This window comes from Sarcophilus harrisii, chromosome 2 (assembly GCF_902635505.1).
Source record: "Sarcophilus harrisii chromosome 2, mSarHar1.11, whole genome shotgun sequence".
Taxonomy (NCBI): domain Eukaryota; kingdom Metazoa; phylum Chordata; class Mammalia; order Dasyuromorphia; family Dasyuridae; genus Sarcophilus; species Sarcophilus harrisii.
This window is the reverse complement of record NC_045427.1, coordinates 508,191,053-508,210,448: the sequence shown is the minus strand read 5'-3', so window position 1 is coordinate 508,210,448 and position 19,396 is coordinate 508,191,053. Positions and strand designations below refer to the sequence as shown.

Here is a 19,396-nt window from a genome sequence, read left to right as displayed (position 1 = left end):
AATATATTTTGAGATAGAATTTGATACTTTTTTTCCCTAATGAATTAGAGGAATTTGATTATATTACATAGATTTGATTTGTTGATTTTTCAAGCTTTTGTTTCTGATGAATCCAAATGGCAGTATCTCATTTGATTATCTTGTTTTTATACTTATATTTTCCAGGAAAAATACTGTAAATTGTAAATAATACAACTATAATATCATGATCTGTGATGAACAGAAAAAAATAAAGTTTTATTTATCATAAATGAAATCAGGAGGACCTGAGTTCAATCTGGTCTCAGACACGTAATACTTCCTAGCTGAGTGACCCTGGGCAAATCATTTAACCCCAAATGCCTTAGCAAAAAAAAAAAAAAAAAAAAAGTATGATACTTCTTTGTTAGTAGCAGGAGATGTAGAGGTTAAGTAATTTAGATAAATACCAATGAGGTGTCCTCAGAATTAAACTTTCTCCTCGTCATAAAGAAAAATAAAAAACTCATAAAATAATTAAAATTTGACCATGAATGCAATTCTCTGTCTTCAGGTTTCTCTATCTTTCTGCTGAGAAGGAAAAGATTTTTTAATAATCCTTTCTGCCGAGTCATTATTGGCTTATCAATTACCCGGAATATATAGCGTTCCTTAATTATCTTTTCATTTATATTACCTAAAGTCATGCAAATTGTTTTTCTAGCTCTAAGTAATGTGAGTGTTACAGAGGGGGCACAGAATCAAAGTGTTTTTCCAATAGGTCTTCGAACATTAAAACCCTCAAAACTAGAATGGTTTCTATTCCACAGACTCTATATATTCTATAGAATGTAACTATAAAGTTCAGCATAACAGAAAAAGTATATGACATGGACCCAGAGGACTTTAAGGTACTTCAAGTGTCTGGCTTCAGGATCCTCATCCTTGGACAATATCATAATAGCTATAAATAATCACATAATCATAAATTTTTAGAGTTGGAAGGAATCTCAATGGGCATCTTTTATAACATGCCCCACAAGTGGTTATTTAGTGTCTGCTGAAGGCCTCCAAATCAGGATGACCCATCACCTTCTGAGTCAGTCCATTATACTTTTGAATAGCCTCTAAGTATAGAATCAAAACTTAAGTTTACCTTTTTTGTAACTTCTCTTTTGTTCATAGTTATGTCCTCTAAGTTTAGAATAAAATAGATCTCATCTTCCACATGTCAGCCATTCAAATAGCAAATTTCCCTTGAGCCTTTGTTTTTCTAAAATAAACATCCCCAGGTCCTTCAGTCACACAGACACAGACACACAGACACACAGACACACACAAGGGCCTTCACTATTTTGGATACAGTACTTTAGACGCTTTTTATTGTCTTCTGAAAATATGGCAGCCAGAACTAAACGTAATACTTCATATGTAATCTTTCCAGGGAAGAGTATAAAAGGATTATATCTTCAGCTTATTCCTCAAATTATAATTCTTTTAATGCTGTCCAACATCACATTGGCTGTTTTGGCTACAGACTTATATTGAGCTAATACAACCCCCAAATCTTTAACAAACAAATTTTTCTAATTATGCCTTCCCTAGTCCCTACTTGTGAAATTTATTTTTATCCCTTTAAAATTATACCATTGAAATTCAAATCCTATTTTTAAATAATATTTTCCCTAAATTATATGTAAAAAATTTCAACTTTTTTTTAGTTTTTGAGTTCCAAATTACACCTCCTCTTTCCTGTTCCCTCTCTAAGACAGTAAGCAATCTGATATAGATTAGAGATGTGTGGTGAAATAAAATATTTCTATATTAATGTCATTTTATAGAAAAAACAAGAAGGAAGGACGGGAAGAAAGGAGGAGGAAATGAAGGAATGAGGGGAAAAAGAAGGGATGGAGGGAAGAATGGAAGGAAGAAAAGAAGGGAAGGAGGGAGAAAGAAAGAAAAGAAGGAAGTGAAGAAGGAAAGAAAGTAAGAAGGAAGGAAAGAAAGAAGGAAAGAAGGAAGAAAGGAAAGAGAGAAAGAGAGGGAAAATTAGTATGCTTTGGTTTGTATTCAAATGCCATCAGTCATTTTTCTGAAGGCAGATACCATTTTTTCATATTGAGTCCATTGAAATTGTTTTGGATCCTTGTATTGCTGAGAATAGCTAAATCATTCACAATTAATTAGCATACAGTACTTCTGTTACTAAGTATAATGTTCTCCTGGGTCTCCCTACTTCACTGCATCACTTCATGGAAGTCTTTCCAGGTTTTTCTGAAATCATCCTGCTTATCATTTTTATAGCACAATAATATTCCATTACAATTATATACCACAGAAGTACATTCTATTAAAGACAGTCCAAAGTTGTCAATTAATGAGTAAGCATTTCCTATGCGTAGTCAACTTGCTATGTTGTGAGGATACACCATAAAGCCTCAAAGAGCTTACATTGTATTTCATCAAAACAATCCGCATGCATATATAAGATGATACATTATATGTGCACAGGTATTCACATATAATTCACATTTGTGTGTGTGTGTGTGTGTGTGTGTGTGTAAAGGACAGGGTTACTAAGGACACAGATAGCCAGAAGATCAGGAAAGGCCTCTTGGAGGAGGAGAAGTTGAGCTGAACTTTAAGGAGAAGCCAGGAACCCTAAGAAGCAGAAGGGAGAGGAATGAATTTCAGGTTTGTATCAAGGGAGAATGGTGGGAGATGGGATGTCAGGTTTAAGGAACTGTAAGAAAGCCAATCTGGCTGTAGATGGATTGCAGAGATTTGTAGAGAATGTGAAAGAAAATATATATAAGAAACTGGAAAGGTGGGCTGGAGCATGGCCTGTGAAGGAATTTAAATGTCAACTAGGGAGGTTTGTAATCGTGATAGGGAGCTAAAGGAGTTTAGTTAACAGGGAAAGTGACATGGTCAGACAAGGTCCTACCTTACAATTGTCACTTTGGCAGCTGTACAGAATGTAAAAGTGAGTAAAGATAGTAGGCAGAGAGACCAGTTAGGAGATTGTTAAAATAGCCCAGTCACATGTGAGAAGTGATGAGGGCCTGAACTTCAGTGGTGACTGTGAATAAAGAGAGAAAGGCATAGATGTTAGTGATGTTGTAGAGAAAGAACTGAAAAGACCTGGCAATTGAGGAGGTATATTGAGTAGGAAAGTGAGGAGTATCTGGTGATGAGGAACTGAAACTCAGCAGAAAAATTAGAATTATATAGATATATAATCTGTGAGTTATTTGTAAAGCTAATTGAACCCATGGGAACTGTTAGGATCACCATGAGAGAGAATTACATGTTATTTAGAGATACTGGATACTCTACTTATATTTCTCCAATGTCTATTATGATTATACCTCCAAATTCTTTCATATTGTAGCAAATGTAGATTTCTGAGCAAAATTGCCTGAGCAATATTGAAATGGGAAAAATAGGGAAAAGAATAACAATACTACTAAAGAGAGAAGAAAAGAGTAGCATCAGATACCATGATAAAGGGACACTTCCAGGTGGAGGAAAGGGTACAATGAATAAAGCATTGCAATAAGCAGAGATATTAAGAGAGACATTTCCAGAAAGGACATGTACAAATATTGAGAGGCAGGAGCAAAAAGAATGAGAGTGAATAATAGCTAATAATTCAGTATGCCAGGAGAGATTGTATGAAAAGGAAAATTGTGAAAAAGGCAGGTCAGAGACAAACTTTTTATTTCATTTATTTGGTAGCAGAAAGCCATAGAAGATTTTGATCAAGAGAATAATATAATCAGAACTATGCTTTAGAAAGCTGATTTTGATAGCAGTATAAAGGATGAACTGCAGAGGTAGAAAAATTACTAAGTACAAACAAGAGATGACAGCATGAGTATGGAGAAGGAGATAGGTGTGAGATATATCAGAGAAAAAATCAATATGAATTGTGAACTAACTAAATATATTGGAAAAGAGAGAAGAAAAAATTAAAGATGAGCCTAAAATTTTAACTTGGGTCACTGTAAGAATGCCAGTGCATTTCTGTATAAAAACTTAGAAAATAAATGATAAGGGGTTCAGTTTTGAGCATGTTTTTGATGTATTACTGGGGTATATGTAGGGGGAAATTTTCCAGAGGCAGTTGAAAATGCAGAATTAGAACTCAAAGGAGAAATATTAGACATTTGAGCGTCATAATAATATAACTCACTCATCTTATGTAGTGTTTCAAGGTTTACCATATACACATAAAATTATAAATATATATATATGTTTATACATACATATATACACATATATATCTTCATTTTGGAAATGCAGAAACAGAGGTTCAAAGAGGTTAAGGGACTTGCTCAGGAACACAATCTAGTTAAGTTCTGAGGTGGGATCTGAAGCCAAGTCTTCTTGACTCCAAATCTACTACTATATTTTGCTACTTCCCATTTACAGAGAACCAGTAAGCAACATCTCTATGGGAGAAAATACAGAGAGATGAGGATGAAGGGATGAAGACAGGGTCTCAGGGGATGCCCACAATTAGAGCCATTTACTTTATCTTATTGAGGTATTCCAAGTGTTTTCCTGTGTTAATACTGGACCAATCAAGACCACTTCTTTTCCTCAGGAACTTTCTTTTTAACTGCTACTGCTGCTGCTGCTGCTGCTCAAGGACACACACACACTATATCTTATCACTGTGAGTCCTAAGCTAAGAGTGAAATAGAATAGGTATGTTCTGTGAGGGCAGGTAATCAAAAGCTGATTTGTATTCTTCAATATATATTTTCTCCTGGCTATATTACTGTTTTATTTGAAAACTAATCTTTCTGGTTCTGAGTAATTAAAAGAAAAAAACACATGCTGTTCTGTATGTGGTCCCAAACAAATCAAACTGTGTATGTATACCATCTGCTACCACCAGCCTTCTTCACAGCTTTGTGGGTGGTAGCTACACTAAGCACAAACCTAATTTATTTGACTGCTCGAACTAAAAAGATAACTATTCCCTACTGGCTATAAAGTCCACAGTTCCTTCGGTCTCATTTCAGCTCCTTTTTACACTAATCCTTAAGTTCTTTCTCTTTGCTCCAACATCTTGTTAATGACTTTATAACCCTCACTTAAACCTTACTTCAAAAGATCTACGATTTCATAATTATCATTGTTAACATTTAAATGGCACTTTAAGTTTTGCAAACTGTTTTATGTATATTATTTAATTTGATCTTCCCAACAGCTGTGTAAGGTAGGTGCTGGAAATATCATTATCCCATCTTACAGATAAGGAAACTAAAGCTTAGATTAAGTGACTTTCTAGTCAGGTCACATCAGAAGTAGAAAGTGAATGTCCTGCATTAATCTTTCAAATTACAACTCTTTCCACTACACCTCAAAGAGAATATTTGAAAGGATAAATATAACTAAAGTCCTAACAGTCCCAAAACTTTAGGGGCTGGTCTTTTTGCCAGTGCTCTTTATACAAAAGACAATTATCTCATATCCTCAGGATATTTGTAGCAACTAGAAGAGGAACAGTAATAAAATGCATATAACTTTGAAAAGACAGATTTAAAATAGTGAGTGATTTGCTATGCTTTGGGTATAGAGATTATGAAAGTACCTTGGATACTTAATTTAGAGGTTCCATACTTTTTCCAATGTTGGCAGTCTAAATATATGCTTCTCTGAAGGTTCTATAAGGCACAGATAGCTCAGTATCATACTTTAGATCAATAAAGGAGGGAATGAATGAAATGTTAAAAAAGGAATTATTTCTCATTCAGGTTTAGACCTGCTATTTGGGCCTGCAAAGATTACATAAGATTGCAAAGATTCATAATGATTAGATTAATGGCCTGAGAATTTTAAAACTGCAGTGGACTAGGGCAATGGTGTTAAACTCAAATAAAAACTATGACCAATAAGCTATACTTAAAGATCCCTGCAGGCACATGTTGACTTAGAAAATCACATCTTAGTTCACACCTGAATTTCACTGTATTTTAAAAATTTTGCTAAATATTTTTCAATTACATTTTAATCTGGCTCAGGCTACATTCAGGAGTATTATAGACTGCATATATTCTACAGGCTTTATGTTTGACATTTCTGGGCTAGGCTTTCCAATTAAAAGAAGATATGATAAAAGCATTGCTAGGTAAAGACCTGATATGGTTACACTATAGCAAACAGAAAAATGTTTAATCAGCCATCATTTTTTGGTACCCAGACCTATGATTTCATTGATATAGAAAACTGATACAGAAAAAATAGAAAGGAAATTTTCTATACCAGTGAAGATCGGCACCAGCTCTATAATTTGTAGTCTGAGTTACAAGGGGCATTAAATGATTAAGTGACTTCCCCAATAACTCAGAGTCAGGATGCTTCAGAGGATGGAGTTAAATCTAGTTATTTCTGACCAAAGCTAGTTTCTCTTATCCACTGTCCTGCTGCTTCACTAATAATATTAAAAGCTTTAAAGTGCCTTAAGATTTGCAAAATGCCTTTCAAATATTTAATTTTATCCTTATAACATCTCTGAGAGGGAGGTACTATTATTATTCCTCATTTTACAGATGAGGAAATTAAGGAAAACAGAAGTTAAATTAAACTTGGCCAGGATCACAGTTAGTGAGAGATAGAGGTGCAATTTGAACCCAGATCTTCCTGATCCCAGATCCACCACTCAATTCATGGTATCATCTAGCTGTCTCTAAAAAATAATAATAGTTGGCATTTACATAGTACTTTAAGGTTTGCAAAGTGCTTTATATTTTTATCCCACTAATTGTAAATGGATCAAAATTTTTGGCTATGAGAAGGCACCGCACTTTTTAATTGCCAGAAAATTACCATTTAAAAAATTACCTTGGAATGTAAGATCTTGAGATAGATCTTAAGATTCATCACTATAGCTTGGTAAAAATGTGCTTATTAATTTGGAAATATGCCCAATGGGCAAACCATGCATACCCTTTGATCTAGCAGTATCTCTACTGAGTTTGAATCCCAAAAAAGATCATAAAAGAGGGAAAGGGATCCACATAAATGTTTGTAGTAGTTCTTTTTGTAGTGGCAAGAAACTGAAAACTGAGTGGATGCCCATCAGCTAGAGAATGGCTGAATAAGTTATGATATATGAATGTTATGGAATATTATTGTTCTATAAGAAACAACCAGCAGGATGCTTTCAGAAAGGCCTGGAAAGACTTACATGCACTGATGCTAAGTGAAATGAGTGAACCAGAAGATCATTTTACCCAGGAATAGCAAGATTACACGATGATCAATTCTGATGGATGTGGCTCTTTTCAACAATAAGATGATTCAGGCCATTTCCAATGATTTTATGATGGAAAGAGCCATCTGCATCCAGAGAGAGGACTGGGGGAACTGAGTGTGGATCACAACATAGCATTTCCACCTTTATTGTTGTTGTCGTTGTTTGTTTGCTTGGCTTTTTTTTTCACTTTTGATCTGATTTTTTATAGTATGGTGAATATAGAAATATGTTTAGAAAAATTACATATGTTTAACCTATATTATTACATCACTTGCTATTTTAGGGAGGGGGAGAAAAGAAAAGAAGGAGAAAATTTTGGTATACAAGGTTTTGCAAAGGTGAATGTTGAAAATTATCTTTGCATGTATTTGGAAAAAATATTATGATAATAAAAAATAAACAGAATTTTTAAAAAGTGTGCTTATTTCATTTTGCCAGTGTATTTTTTTATCTGAAGTTTTTGTAATGTTTAGAGATGGGACATAAGTAATTAGAGATGTTAATGCAATGAGTATAAATATAAGTGGATCCTTAGAAATACATAGTTCAGTTTGAAAACAGTGGCTTATATTCTAATTTCATAAAGAATAAATAACTTATCTAAAAGAGTTTATACATTTCACTCATTCATTCAAATGCATTTACATAACCCATGATATGAACTGGATACTATGCACCAAGGTGTACAAATTTATGTAATTCTTCACAAACACATATGATCTTACCAGTATGATTATTCCCTCTACACTTTAAAAAGGAAGTCTTCATGAATCCTTTTAGGCAAAAAAAAAAATTATCACCTAGAGACCAACCCTCCCAGGTAGCACATGGTATGTTGGAAAGAGCCTTGATGTCAGAGTCAGAAGACTTGGGTTCAAATTTAACCATTGACCTCCTGTCTGACCTTAGGCTTTAATCTACTTAAACTCCTTGGGATTCAGTTTCCTTGTCTGTGAAATGAGAATGTTGGACTAAGAAGGCCCTTCCAGCTCTTAATCAATAACATTGTGAACCTACAAAGTTATGTAAACTGGTTATCAACCAAAATGTATACATTCTGTCATGACTTCATTTTCCAATTTAATAAGACCTTGCTTAAACTTTTACTCTATTAGCTAAGAATATGAGATCCCAAGATCATCTTTACACTATTAGGAGGCATCAGAGTAGGATTTTTAGAGAGAAGGGAATACAAAAAACAAATAAAACACAACCCCTGCCCACAGGCAACTTGCAATCTACCAGAAGAGATAAAACACAAACAAATATAATATTAAGTTGATTGTGTTCAGTGCAAAAGTACCTCATCTTCAAGATGAGGAGAATCAAAGAAAGCTAACATGGAGGAGGGAAGCATTAATTCTATGGGAGAAAGCATTCCAGGAATTGATAATGGAGAAAAAAGGAGGCAGGATGAGTGTTTGGAAATGGCAAAATATTTGGTTTGGCCAAAGGAAAAGGCAAAGGAGCAGTAAGATGAAGAGCTAGAAGGACTTCAACCCATCCAGTTTTCATGTTGCAGAAAGGAGGTCCAGAAAGTTTCAATGATTTTCCCATGGCAATATCTGAACCCAAGTGTTTTAACTCCAAATCCAGGGCTCTTTCTACTATGTAATATCTGCAGATGAATGTTAAGTCATTTAGACTTTTATCTGATAAAAAGAAATCACTAAAAGCTTTTAAACTTGTAAATGTTACTATTTAACTTTAGAATGCTACCACTGAGCTTTTAGAATACTATTCTTTTTATGGTGAATGATGTAAGATTTGAAAAGAAATGCTGAAAGCAGGGAGACCAGTTAGGTGACTTATGGAATAAACTTATGGTACTGGAATTAAAAAAGAAAAGACAAGTTTTGAGGCTATGTAAGTGAAGAGCAGATATAATTAAAATTGGTAGCAAAGTATATTATAATACAATGTCCACATCAAGGACACATGATGTCAATGGTGTAGGAACTCTCACCATTAACACAGACAACTTCTTTAGAACTTAAGCTTCTGTCAAAGAAGTTAAGTGATTTCCCCATTGTTATACAACTAGTCATTGTCAGGCAAAATTTGAATCCAGGTCTTAACTAAATCTAGCACTCCATCCATTATTCCATGCTACCTTTTCTAAAATCATTTAGTCAATAAACATTTATTAAAGGCCTACTATGTGCTAAGGCTCTGTGCTAAATGATGAGGATACAAAAAAGAGTCAAAAAACAGTCCCTGCACTCCAAGAGCTTACAAACTAACGGGGAAAACAACAAGCAGCAAACAGATATGCACAAATGAGAAGCTACATACAAGAAAAATAGGAAATAATTAACAGGAAAGGCACTAGAATTATAAGGAGTTGGGAAAGGTTTTCTGAAGAAGACAGAATTTCATTTGGGACTTAAAGGAAGCCAAGGAATCTAGTAGTTAAAAGATGAGGAGAGAGAACATTCCAGACATGGAATACAGTCATAAAAATGCCCACTGCTGAGAAATAGAGATTTAATAACATTCTTTGCATTTTCAGGTCTTTGCTGAGCTGTCTTGATGATATGTGAACTGTCTTATTAAATTTTACTAAAAAGGTAAAAAATAATTATGTAAGATTAGGACAGTTAAAGAAAATATTGTTCAAGAAGAAAATAAATATTGTTTAAGCACACCAAAAGTTAGTATAAAGAAGGTAACATGACACCTAATACAATACAATCTGGATTATGTTTACTATGAACTTTAGGTGCTATGTATAACTAACTGCAGGACTCCCTAAATTTGTGACATACCTCATCTTTTTTTTTTTTATTACTTTCATGTTAATATTAAAAGTTTTTTAAAAAATTATCTTTAACAATTACCATTCTCATGAGCCACCCTACCATAGTAACCCTTCTATTTTTATCTATCTCTTGCCACCATATGGAAGAGTCCTAAGTAAATATTGAGTGAACAAATAACTATACAACAAAACCTGCTGTCTATAAAAGTATGAATATTTAATGATTTTAGACTATCTTTGCCCTTAAACAAAGAATACAAAATTATTACCTTTTCTACTGCAGTCAGCTGTTGCTGAAATCCATCACATTTTTTGTTTGCTTCCTCTGAAAGAGTTTTATATTTTTCAATCTGAGATTGCTGAATATTGATTGTTCGCTCCATTCTAACACGATCTTCATTAATATCTTTAAGAGAGGCTTTTAAATTTCTTACTTCATCCTCCTATAGTTAAATAACTATATATTAGTGTACATAAAAAACAAATTTAATATACTATTTACAAAAAAGAATTTGATGTAATACTGTGTGATATTTATAAATATTTCCTAAAAAATAGAAAGCTATCAATATTTATATTTTAAAAACTTTTTTCAAGTCAAACTTTATATATATAATTTTAATTTAATTTAAATTTAATTTGAGTTACCAAACTAGAAAAATGCTTTACTTCTATGAAATGACACTAAAAATCTCAGAATGAAATATTTTTAATATATTCAAATTCAACATATTCAAATTTCACAATTTGCAATCTTGTATAATATTAATCCCAAAATTTACTTATAGTTTAAGGACTAGAAAATGTATAAAAATAAACTTGATAAATATTTAAAGAAAGTATATTTTTACATACATGGACCCCATCATTTACATATAAATTATTCTCTTCAAGAGTATACAACTGCTTACCTTTTTATTGCAATCATATACAAGACTATCCAATTCTTCCTGCATAACACGGAGTTTTGCCTTTAAAAATCTGATCTGGGCCTCTGTGAATTTAAATAGTGATATTTAATACTTTTCAATCGTTGGGACTTCCTACCATATATCCATTCTCTCACTAGACAGTCCACTTTCCTTACCTTAAATTTTTTCATCTTCAGCAAACCTCTGAGCTTTGAAGTTACATGCCTTTGAAAGTGAATATTTTATTTATATAACATACCAAAACAAACCAACCTAGAAACCTAGTGTTTGATGAACCCAAAGAACTCAGCAATGTGAGTAAGAACTCTCACTATCTGATAAAAACTACTGGGAAAACTGGACAGTAGACTGGCAGAAATTAGGTTTAGACCAATATCTTATACTATATGCCAAAAATAAGATCCAAATTGATATGTGACCTAGATATAAAAATTCACATCCTAAATAAATTAGAGGAACACAGAAGAAATTACTTTTAGATCTATGGATATAAAGATAATTCATGCCCAATAGATAAAAGATGATGATAGACATGGAAATAGAAAATTTATTACATACAACTGTTTTTAATTTTTTTCATTTAAAAAAATATAGCTAAAATTATAAGGGAAACAAATAAATGGTTGAACAAAAAGTATGTGCAGCAAGTTTTTCTGATGAGAATCTTGTTTCCAATATAATTAGAGAACAAATTCAAAATTATAAGACCAAGAGTCATTTGCCAAATAATAAATGTTTAAAGAACAGGCAATTTTCTAAGAAAGCCAAACTCTTGATACAGCAATATGAAAAAATGCTCCAAATCATTATTAAGAGGAAAGCAAATCAAAGCAACTCTGAGATTTATCTCATTTCCATCAGGGTTGGCAAAACTGACAAAAGAGGAAAATGAAAATTTTTAGAGGAAAACAGGCACATCAATACATTGTTGGTGAAGTTCTAAATTGGAACAACCCTTCTGAAAAGCAATTTGGAACTATAACAAAAAAGTTATTAAACTGTGCATATCCTTTGACCCTGTGATTCCACCAATAATAATTCCACTATATCCCAAAGAAGTCAAAGAAATAAAAGTCTGATAACAACAAAAGTATTTGTAGCAGCTCTTTTTGTATTGACAAAGAACTGGAAACTAATGGAGAGTCCATCAATTAATGAATGGCCAAATAAATTATGGTATATAAATGTAATGGAATACTATTGGGCAGTAAGAAGTGAAGAAGTGAAGCTTGTTTTTTAAGAAATATGGGAAAACTTGTATAAAAAGTAAAATGATTCCTTTCCAATTTGGTCCTGGGCAGGATAGTTCCTGCAAACAGAGGTGGAGGAAAAAAAGGAGGAACATCCTGCCATTAATGAGGTGGTGACCAGAGAGTAAACCATCACCATTCATCACAATCAGATTCACGGAGTAGGCTTAAAAGCGAGCTTCTCAGGCTCTAAAGGAAATCTACAAATTTGCCATGAAAGAAATGGTAACTCCAGATGGAAGCACTGACACCTATCTATACTGACACCAAAGGAACAAGCAATGTCTCATACTGCATCCAAATGCATTTGTCCAGAAAAAGCAATGAGAATGAAGATTCACCAAACAAGCTGTATACATTGGTTATTTGTGCCTATTATCACTTTCAAAAGCTTATAGACAATCAATGTGGACGAAAACTAAACTGAACTTCATTTGTAAAAAAAGGTATAAAATGTTGGTTGTTAAAAACAATAAAACAGTGAAATGACCTCGCCCAGAATAATAAGTTATACTGTATAAATATTGTAAAAAAGACTTTTTTGAAGATTAACTGATCAATGAAATGACTAACCATCATTCAAAGGAACATAACACACTATGCTAAGTAACTCCTGATAAGAGAGATGATGGACTAAATATGCAGAATGACACACATTTTTAGATATGGCCAATATGGGGATTTATTTTGTAAGCTTATGTAAATTTCTTAGAAGATTTTTTTTTTTCTTTTCCCAGAGGAGTGGAAGGAATAAAGAGTGTAAGGAAGAAAATGTAAAATCTTGATAATTAAAAATTTTAATTCAAAGTATAGAATAAATACAAATTGAAACCTGAACTCAGAATGCCATTTTAATTTGAGATATCTTAAGCAAACACTGTAGATTAGCTCTTAGAATAATGAATATTATTTTTAAATTAGCTAAAATTAATATTAGTTTTTAATGATTTACCAAGATCATTATTATAGTACACAAATAGTAGAAATTTAAATCACTACATTATTCAACAATAATATGCCAATAGTCCCTAGTTAGGTATTTTATATAAGATGAAGAATAACCATACAATTAATGTATTTACCATGAGAAAAAAAATCAGAGGGTAAAAATCTTTTTGAATGGTTACTTTAAATGTATTTTAACTATTTTATTACACTTTAACATCCTTTTAAGAAACATCAATTAATCAAGAAATATTTATTAAGTACCTACTAAGTACCAAGTACAGTATAACATTTTAAAAATTCCAGAAAATTGATTTTCTCCAAAGATTTATTCAACATTGTAGTTGTGACATGAATAGACATACACACACTCTAAAATCTACGCTAATGAAAGTCTACCTGTTCCAATGTCTTCGCTGAGACCAGGAAAAATCTCATCGTCTATGCCATCAGATAAATCTCCTTCATCTAATTTTCCTTCAATTCTATTAATTGTGTTTGTAAGTGAAAAGTCTTTGAAGTCCTCTGGGACTGCAACATCATTGGCAATTTGAATATTAGCACGTTTCAATTTTACACTAAAATAAAAAGCATAAAAGGTTATTGTTTTTCTTAACTGTATGACATCATTAAAATACTCAAAAATCAAAAATATACAATATGAAGTATGATTATTTCTAGAAATACTTTCATACACGAGTTATGTAACGTAACAAAATGTCTTATTAGTTGTTTTAGTGTTTATGAATCACAGGACCTTGAACTAGTTCTTAGCAAGCTAAGTAATGACTCTGCTTCTAAAGAAGCCTTGAATTCATGTTCTAAATTTAACCCATTACTTTTCATCTTACTTGGCTCTAGAAAAGTGCTATAGGAGCTTATGCACCATACTTTACAGAACCGAATAACTCCACTTTGTTAGTTTCTGTGTCAAAGGATCTTTCAAAAAATTGTGGAAGAGATATAACAGTACTTAATTTAATCCTGAAGTAGTTTTTTGGTGAAATTTTTTGTTCCAATTTTTAAAAAAATCATATCCCCTTAAAACTCAAGCTAAAGAACTAAGTCTGAAAAACTAATTTTTATCTGAAAACTCAGAAAAAGTAGAAATATTTCAATGAAAAACTATTCATAGGATCATAGCATAAGAACTAGAAGAGATCTCACTGGTTATCTAATCCAACACTCCCATTTTACAGTTGGGAAAATTGAGACCAAAAGAGATTAAATTTCCTGCCCAAGGTCACACAAATAAACAATCATCAGAAGTAGCATTTGAACCCAGTTCCTCTGACTAAAATAATTCCCAGTTCCTCTGGCTAAAATAATAGAACAACTTTTAAATACCAAAGCAACTTTCAAATAAATAGTTTTTCTAAAATTATAAATATTATAAATTATAAAGTAAATTCTAAAAACCTGATAACTCTTTAATTCGAAAAAGGAAATTGACAAGGAACTTTTCAATTCATAAAGGACATGATGAGGTGCAGTCAAAATCTCCCTGTACAGGGCCACAAAATGATAAAGAGTAGAGGGGTACAGAAAACAAATATATTTTAAAATATATTGAGAACTCTCCCCATATAGGACAACCAAATGATGGAGTATGGAGGTTTGATCCCAGAAATATACTGGGGTTCCCAGCTGGCATCTCAAAATGCCTCAAAAAAGAATTAGTAGAGGGCAGCTAGGTGGCACAGTGGATAGGGGTCACCTGACTTCAAATCTGGACTCAGACACTTAACATTTCCTAGCTGTGTGACCCTAGGCAAGTAACTTAACCCCAATTGCCTCAAAAAAAAAAAAAAAAAGAAAGAATTAGTAGGCTTAAACCATCTCCAAATCAAGAGGCAAAAATTTTATTACTAAGCCAGTCATGACTTAAGTTCCAATAGGAGTGTTAGGCTTTAACAACCATTAACAAGCCATTAACCTTAGAAGCCAGTGTGACAGTGGAGAACCTGCTGCCATAAGGCAGGTGGTTCCTAATAAACCCACAAAGAAGTTTCACAGGAGAAAAATAGCTTGGGGATTGACATTACACCTTGGCCTTCTGACTGTATACAGTAAGTGTGGAGGTCGCGACAATTGTGTCAATGCAAGGAATTCCACAAGGAACAACAGGCCTATTTAAGAGCAAGACAATCCCAGCGGGGTCTCCAGAGTGTGGAGCGCTTACAGCTTGGTCAGCATCTTCTGCAGTTTAGTTTGAGTCTTGGACTTCTTAGCTACCGGGGACCAAGGACCCCATCATGCAGAAGAACACTGAAGGTTTTGTTTTCTTTTGTTCTTAGGGAAAACTAACAAGAAAACCAGACAAATGTCACCAATCCTTCCCAGCTTCTTCAGGTCTTCCCAGATGAAATTCCCATTGTGATTTGCATGGTCATGGGCAGAATGGGAGTTGAAAGCCTTTTTTTTCCACCTTTGCTCAAAAAAAATAAACTATTCCTGTACGAGCAACTGAGGTAGGGGAGGAAAATAACAATGCAAATACAGAAGCCTAAGAGCTCCTCAGGCTGGCTGGATGCCTATGGACCTGAGTCCAAAAAAGATGAGGTGAAAGACCCGAGTTGGATGTCTAAAAACTTCAATTCAATAGAGAAGCAGGAGACTTGTTGGAGGCTGAGAAGAGGAGCTTATCTGAAACAGCAACAGATGGCAGGGAGGCAGAGAGAAAAGAGCAGCTGAGGATCCCAGTGGTTTGCAATGAGAAAAAGTGATTCTGTTCCCATCCTCCTGTTCCTAAATGTATCCCCAACACACACACACACACACACACACACACACACACACACACACACAGAGAGAGAGAGAGAGAGAGAGAGAGAGAGAGAGAGAGAGAGAAAGGGGGAGAGGAGGAGGAGAGTTTCAGAGACAGAGAGAGGAGAGAGCCAGAGAGAGCCAGAGACAGAGAGACAGAGAGAGAGAGAAGAGAGAGAGAATGAGAGACAGAGAGAGGAGAGAGAGAGAGAGAGAGAGAGAGAGAGAGAGAGAGAGAGAAGAGAGAGAGAGAGAGAGAGAGAGAGAGAGAGAGAGAGAGAGAAGAAAGAGAGAGAGAAGAGAGAGAGAGACAGAGAGAGAATGATTAATGGGTAAGATTTGGGGAGAAAGGAAAAGGTGTGAATGAGACATTTTGAGAAGTGAGACTAGGACTTAATGAAACGAATAAAAGGGTATGTAAGTATATGGTGATAAGGTTTCCTGGAGGGGGAGAGTAGGGCTTTGTAGTCGATCCACCCAACCCAGTTTAACTCCCACCAGCAGTGGGAGTTAGTAGTAGTAAAGGTGCCCATGATGGAGCAGAAGAATGAGAAGAAGGAACAAGCCAAACTTGAGAGTGCAGGGCAAGGTCTCACTGGCTAGTGATATCATCAAGACTATGAGGAAGCGGGGCATGAGGAGCTGGGAGAGCATAAAGGGATAGGAGGGAACTGAGGTGTTCTTGTGGATTAAGGGCAGGCTCAAGACATGGGACAGCAGGTGAGAGGAAAAGATAGGAAATGATGATCACAGAGGGAATTTTGAATTTGAAGATCTTGGTGGGGAAACACTGGGAAGATGTCAAGCTCTCAGGTATGAAGACCCCTTGAAGAGTAAACGTACAGGGGATGGGACCCATTCTGAAGATAATGCCAGAGATAGACTCAAGAAGGTCAAATGCAGCGAGTACAGTCCCATGCATACCAAAATACTCATAGCATCTTCTTGTGTGAGCCAATAATTGGAAATACAAAGTAGCTCCCTATAAAGTATAGAATAGCTAAATAAATTGTAGTACCCATGTGTGATAGATTATTATTACACAATAAATGTGAAGAATTTAGAGTCATGAGAAGACATATAATTGACACAGCATGAACCAGGAAAACACTAAAAACAATGATTATATCAATGTAAATGGAAAGAACAAAGAAAGAAGCTAAATTCTGTATTAATCTAATCATGCAACTTGCTCCTGGAGAAGAGGTGAGGAAATGCACCTTCTCTTTTTTTGCAGAAAAAAAAGATGAGAAAATATAACTTCTTCTCTTCTTTTACAATCTGTGCTACAAAATAAAGATCACTGAGTAGGAGAAGAAGAAAGGACATCACTGGATATGAAGGTAATATAAAAACAAGAAATACCAATTGTTTATGTTTAAAAAAAAAAAAGATGACAGAGGTTGTGGTAGAGAGGAAAATCAGATCTTCCAGGTCTTGAAGAAATCAAGAAAAGAGAGAGAGAAATGTGGAGAAAGGGAGATGATAGCAATCAAGAGAGGTTGCTGAATAATGGTTTCCAGGGAATAGTTGAGAAGTGACACTGGAGAGAAGCATATGTTGACTCTTACTCCTGGCTCTGTGTCACACCTTGTGGGAAGATTTCACACCAAACATGACACAAAGAGCATCACAGGAGATAAAATGGATACTTTTAATTAACAGGCACTTTTCAAAAGAAATCAAAGATATCAATGTCATGAAAAATGCTCTGAGTCATTAATATTGTTTCATGTCAGATCATACTCTCAAATGACTAGAATGATTTACAGTGCTTTTATTTAGCACCTAAAATTGATGAAACCTATTATAGTTATCCCTTCCATATCATAATTTTCCCTGTTATGGTTTCAATATATCACAGGTTGGCATAAGAAATTAAATGAGAATTTGGGGGAGTTTTATCAAAGCCATGGATGAAACACAAAGGTCAGCAGATGACACAGAAAAAGTTTAGAAATTCAGAAATGTATAAAATTTATGTATAGTATTATATAATATAGCCTATGACCCAAATTTTATAATAAGGTGTTTACAGTACCTCTTCATAAAATCTTCATAAAAAAAAAAAGAAAAAAACTGAGACTATTACTTTGGTATGAAGGCCCCAAAAAATTTACACAGATTTTCTAGATCTAGAAAACATCAAAGAAGTACCATGCTCCTAACCCCCAACAATGTGGAAAGGATAACAATACAATGGGGAAAAGATTCGTTGAGAATGAATTAAAGAATTTTGTTGAGTGATTACTGTGAGGCAGTATGCTAAAAGGTGGGGTCAAGGACTTATTCTAGTTCCAGTTCTAAGAAGCCAGTTTACTTTAAATTAATAATAATAAGAAACATAGTAATTTCACTTATGATCACAACAATCCTATCATTCCAATATTTTAAATCTATGAAAATGAGTATAATACACATGTAAAATTACACATAAAAAGTAAAAGTAGTTATGCAGAAGGAGGAAGCAAGTTGGCTCAGTAGATAAGAGCCCTGGGCCTGGATTCAAGAAGACCTGACTTCAAATCAAGCTTCAGATAAATATTTATTATGTGACCCTGAACAAATCACTTAACTTCAGTTTTCCTTAATCCAATAGAGAAGGAAATGGCAAATCATTTCAATATCTACAAAGAAAACCCAATGTCACGTGGAATCATACATAACTGAATAAAACAAGATACAAAGTTCAGAAAGTTCAATTATTCACACTGATAATATTGCTAAGTTTTGAAAACTAGAAAATGAAAGTAATATTTCAAAATATATATACCTTGAAGTTTTTTTCTTTACTTTATTCCCAGACTGTGGCTTGTTTTGAATTTCAGTCACACAATCAGATTTATTGATCTTTGGTTGCTAGAGGGAAAAATAAAGTAGCAATTAATTAGCATCCAATCATTTCCCAAATGATACATTTATACCATGTTGCCTTTCTGTTTACCTGTGTAGCAGAATTACCAGGTTTTATGTTTTTTTTTTTTTTAATTCAATAAATAGCAATAGTGGAAAGGAGATTCTAAAGGTAAAAGAATCAGAATTTTAAGGCTGCATGTGGCATTAGAAATCATCTCTCAACTTTCTCATTTTAAAAATGAGTAAGGCTGAACCCAGAAAAGTTAAATGATGTGCCACAAACTTCTAAATAGCAAAGTTATAACTAGAACTCATGTTTCACAATTTACAATTCAAATGGATATAAAGGATTTTTGAGTTGTTACTAAGCCTTCCTCACTAAGAAACCATCTACTCACTGGAACAAGTGCATTTCAATTATTGAAGGTCTTTCTCTTAACTTCAAGATGTAAACTTTTTTAGTCTGGGATTTTATTTGTAGCAGGAGAATCATAGCTACAAGACTTTAAATCTTTCTGTATTATTGGATCTGTTACTTCACTGAATTTTTGCTTCTAGAAAAGGAAATTTTTTTCCTCTAGAGGAAATCCATTAGATTGTATGCTCAGTCCACAATGATTTTTTTTTTTTTTACTCCAATGGAAGGCATCTCTGA

At 33.8% G+C, this 19,396-nt stretch overlaps 1 protein-coding gene and 1 pseudogene across 1 annotated transcript in view; one reads left to right on the top strand and one right to left on the bottom strand.

Moving 5' to 3' along the window:
* The window catches only part of TEX9 (testis expressed 9), a 52,762-nt gene that overhangs the window by 13,022 nt on the left and 20,344 nt on the right, over window positions 1-19,396 (bottom strand). The window contains exons 6-9 of the mRNA XM_003755719.3: window positions 18,659-18,744; window positions 13,519-13,697; window positions 10,904-10,986; window positions 10,262-10,435 (exon numbers count right to left, since the gene is read on the bottom strand). Coding sequence (XP_003755767.1) covers window positions 10,262-10,435; window positions 10,904-10,986; window positions 13,519-13,697; window positions 18,659-18,744 — 522 coding nt within the window. The remainder of the gene's footprint in view (window positions 1-10,261; window positions 10,436-10,903; window positions 10,987-13,518; window positions 13,698-18,658; window positions 18,745-19,396) is intronic.
* Window positions 11,195-12,596, top strand: LOC105749609 (annotated as a pseudogene).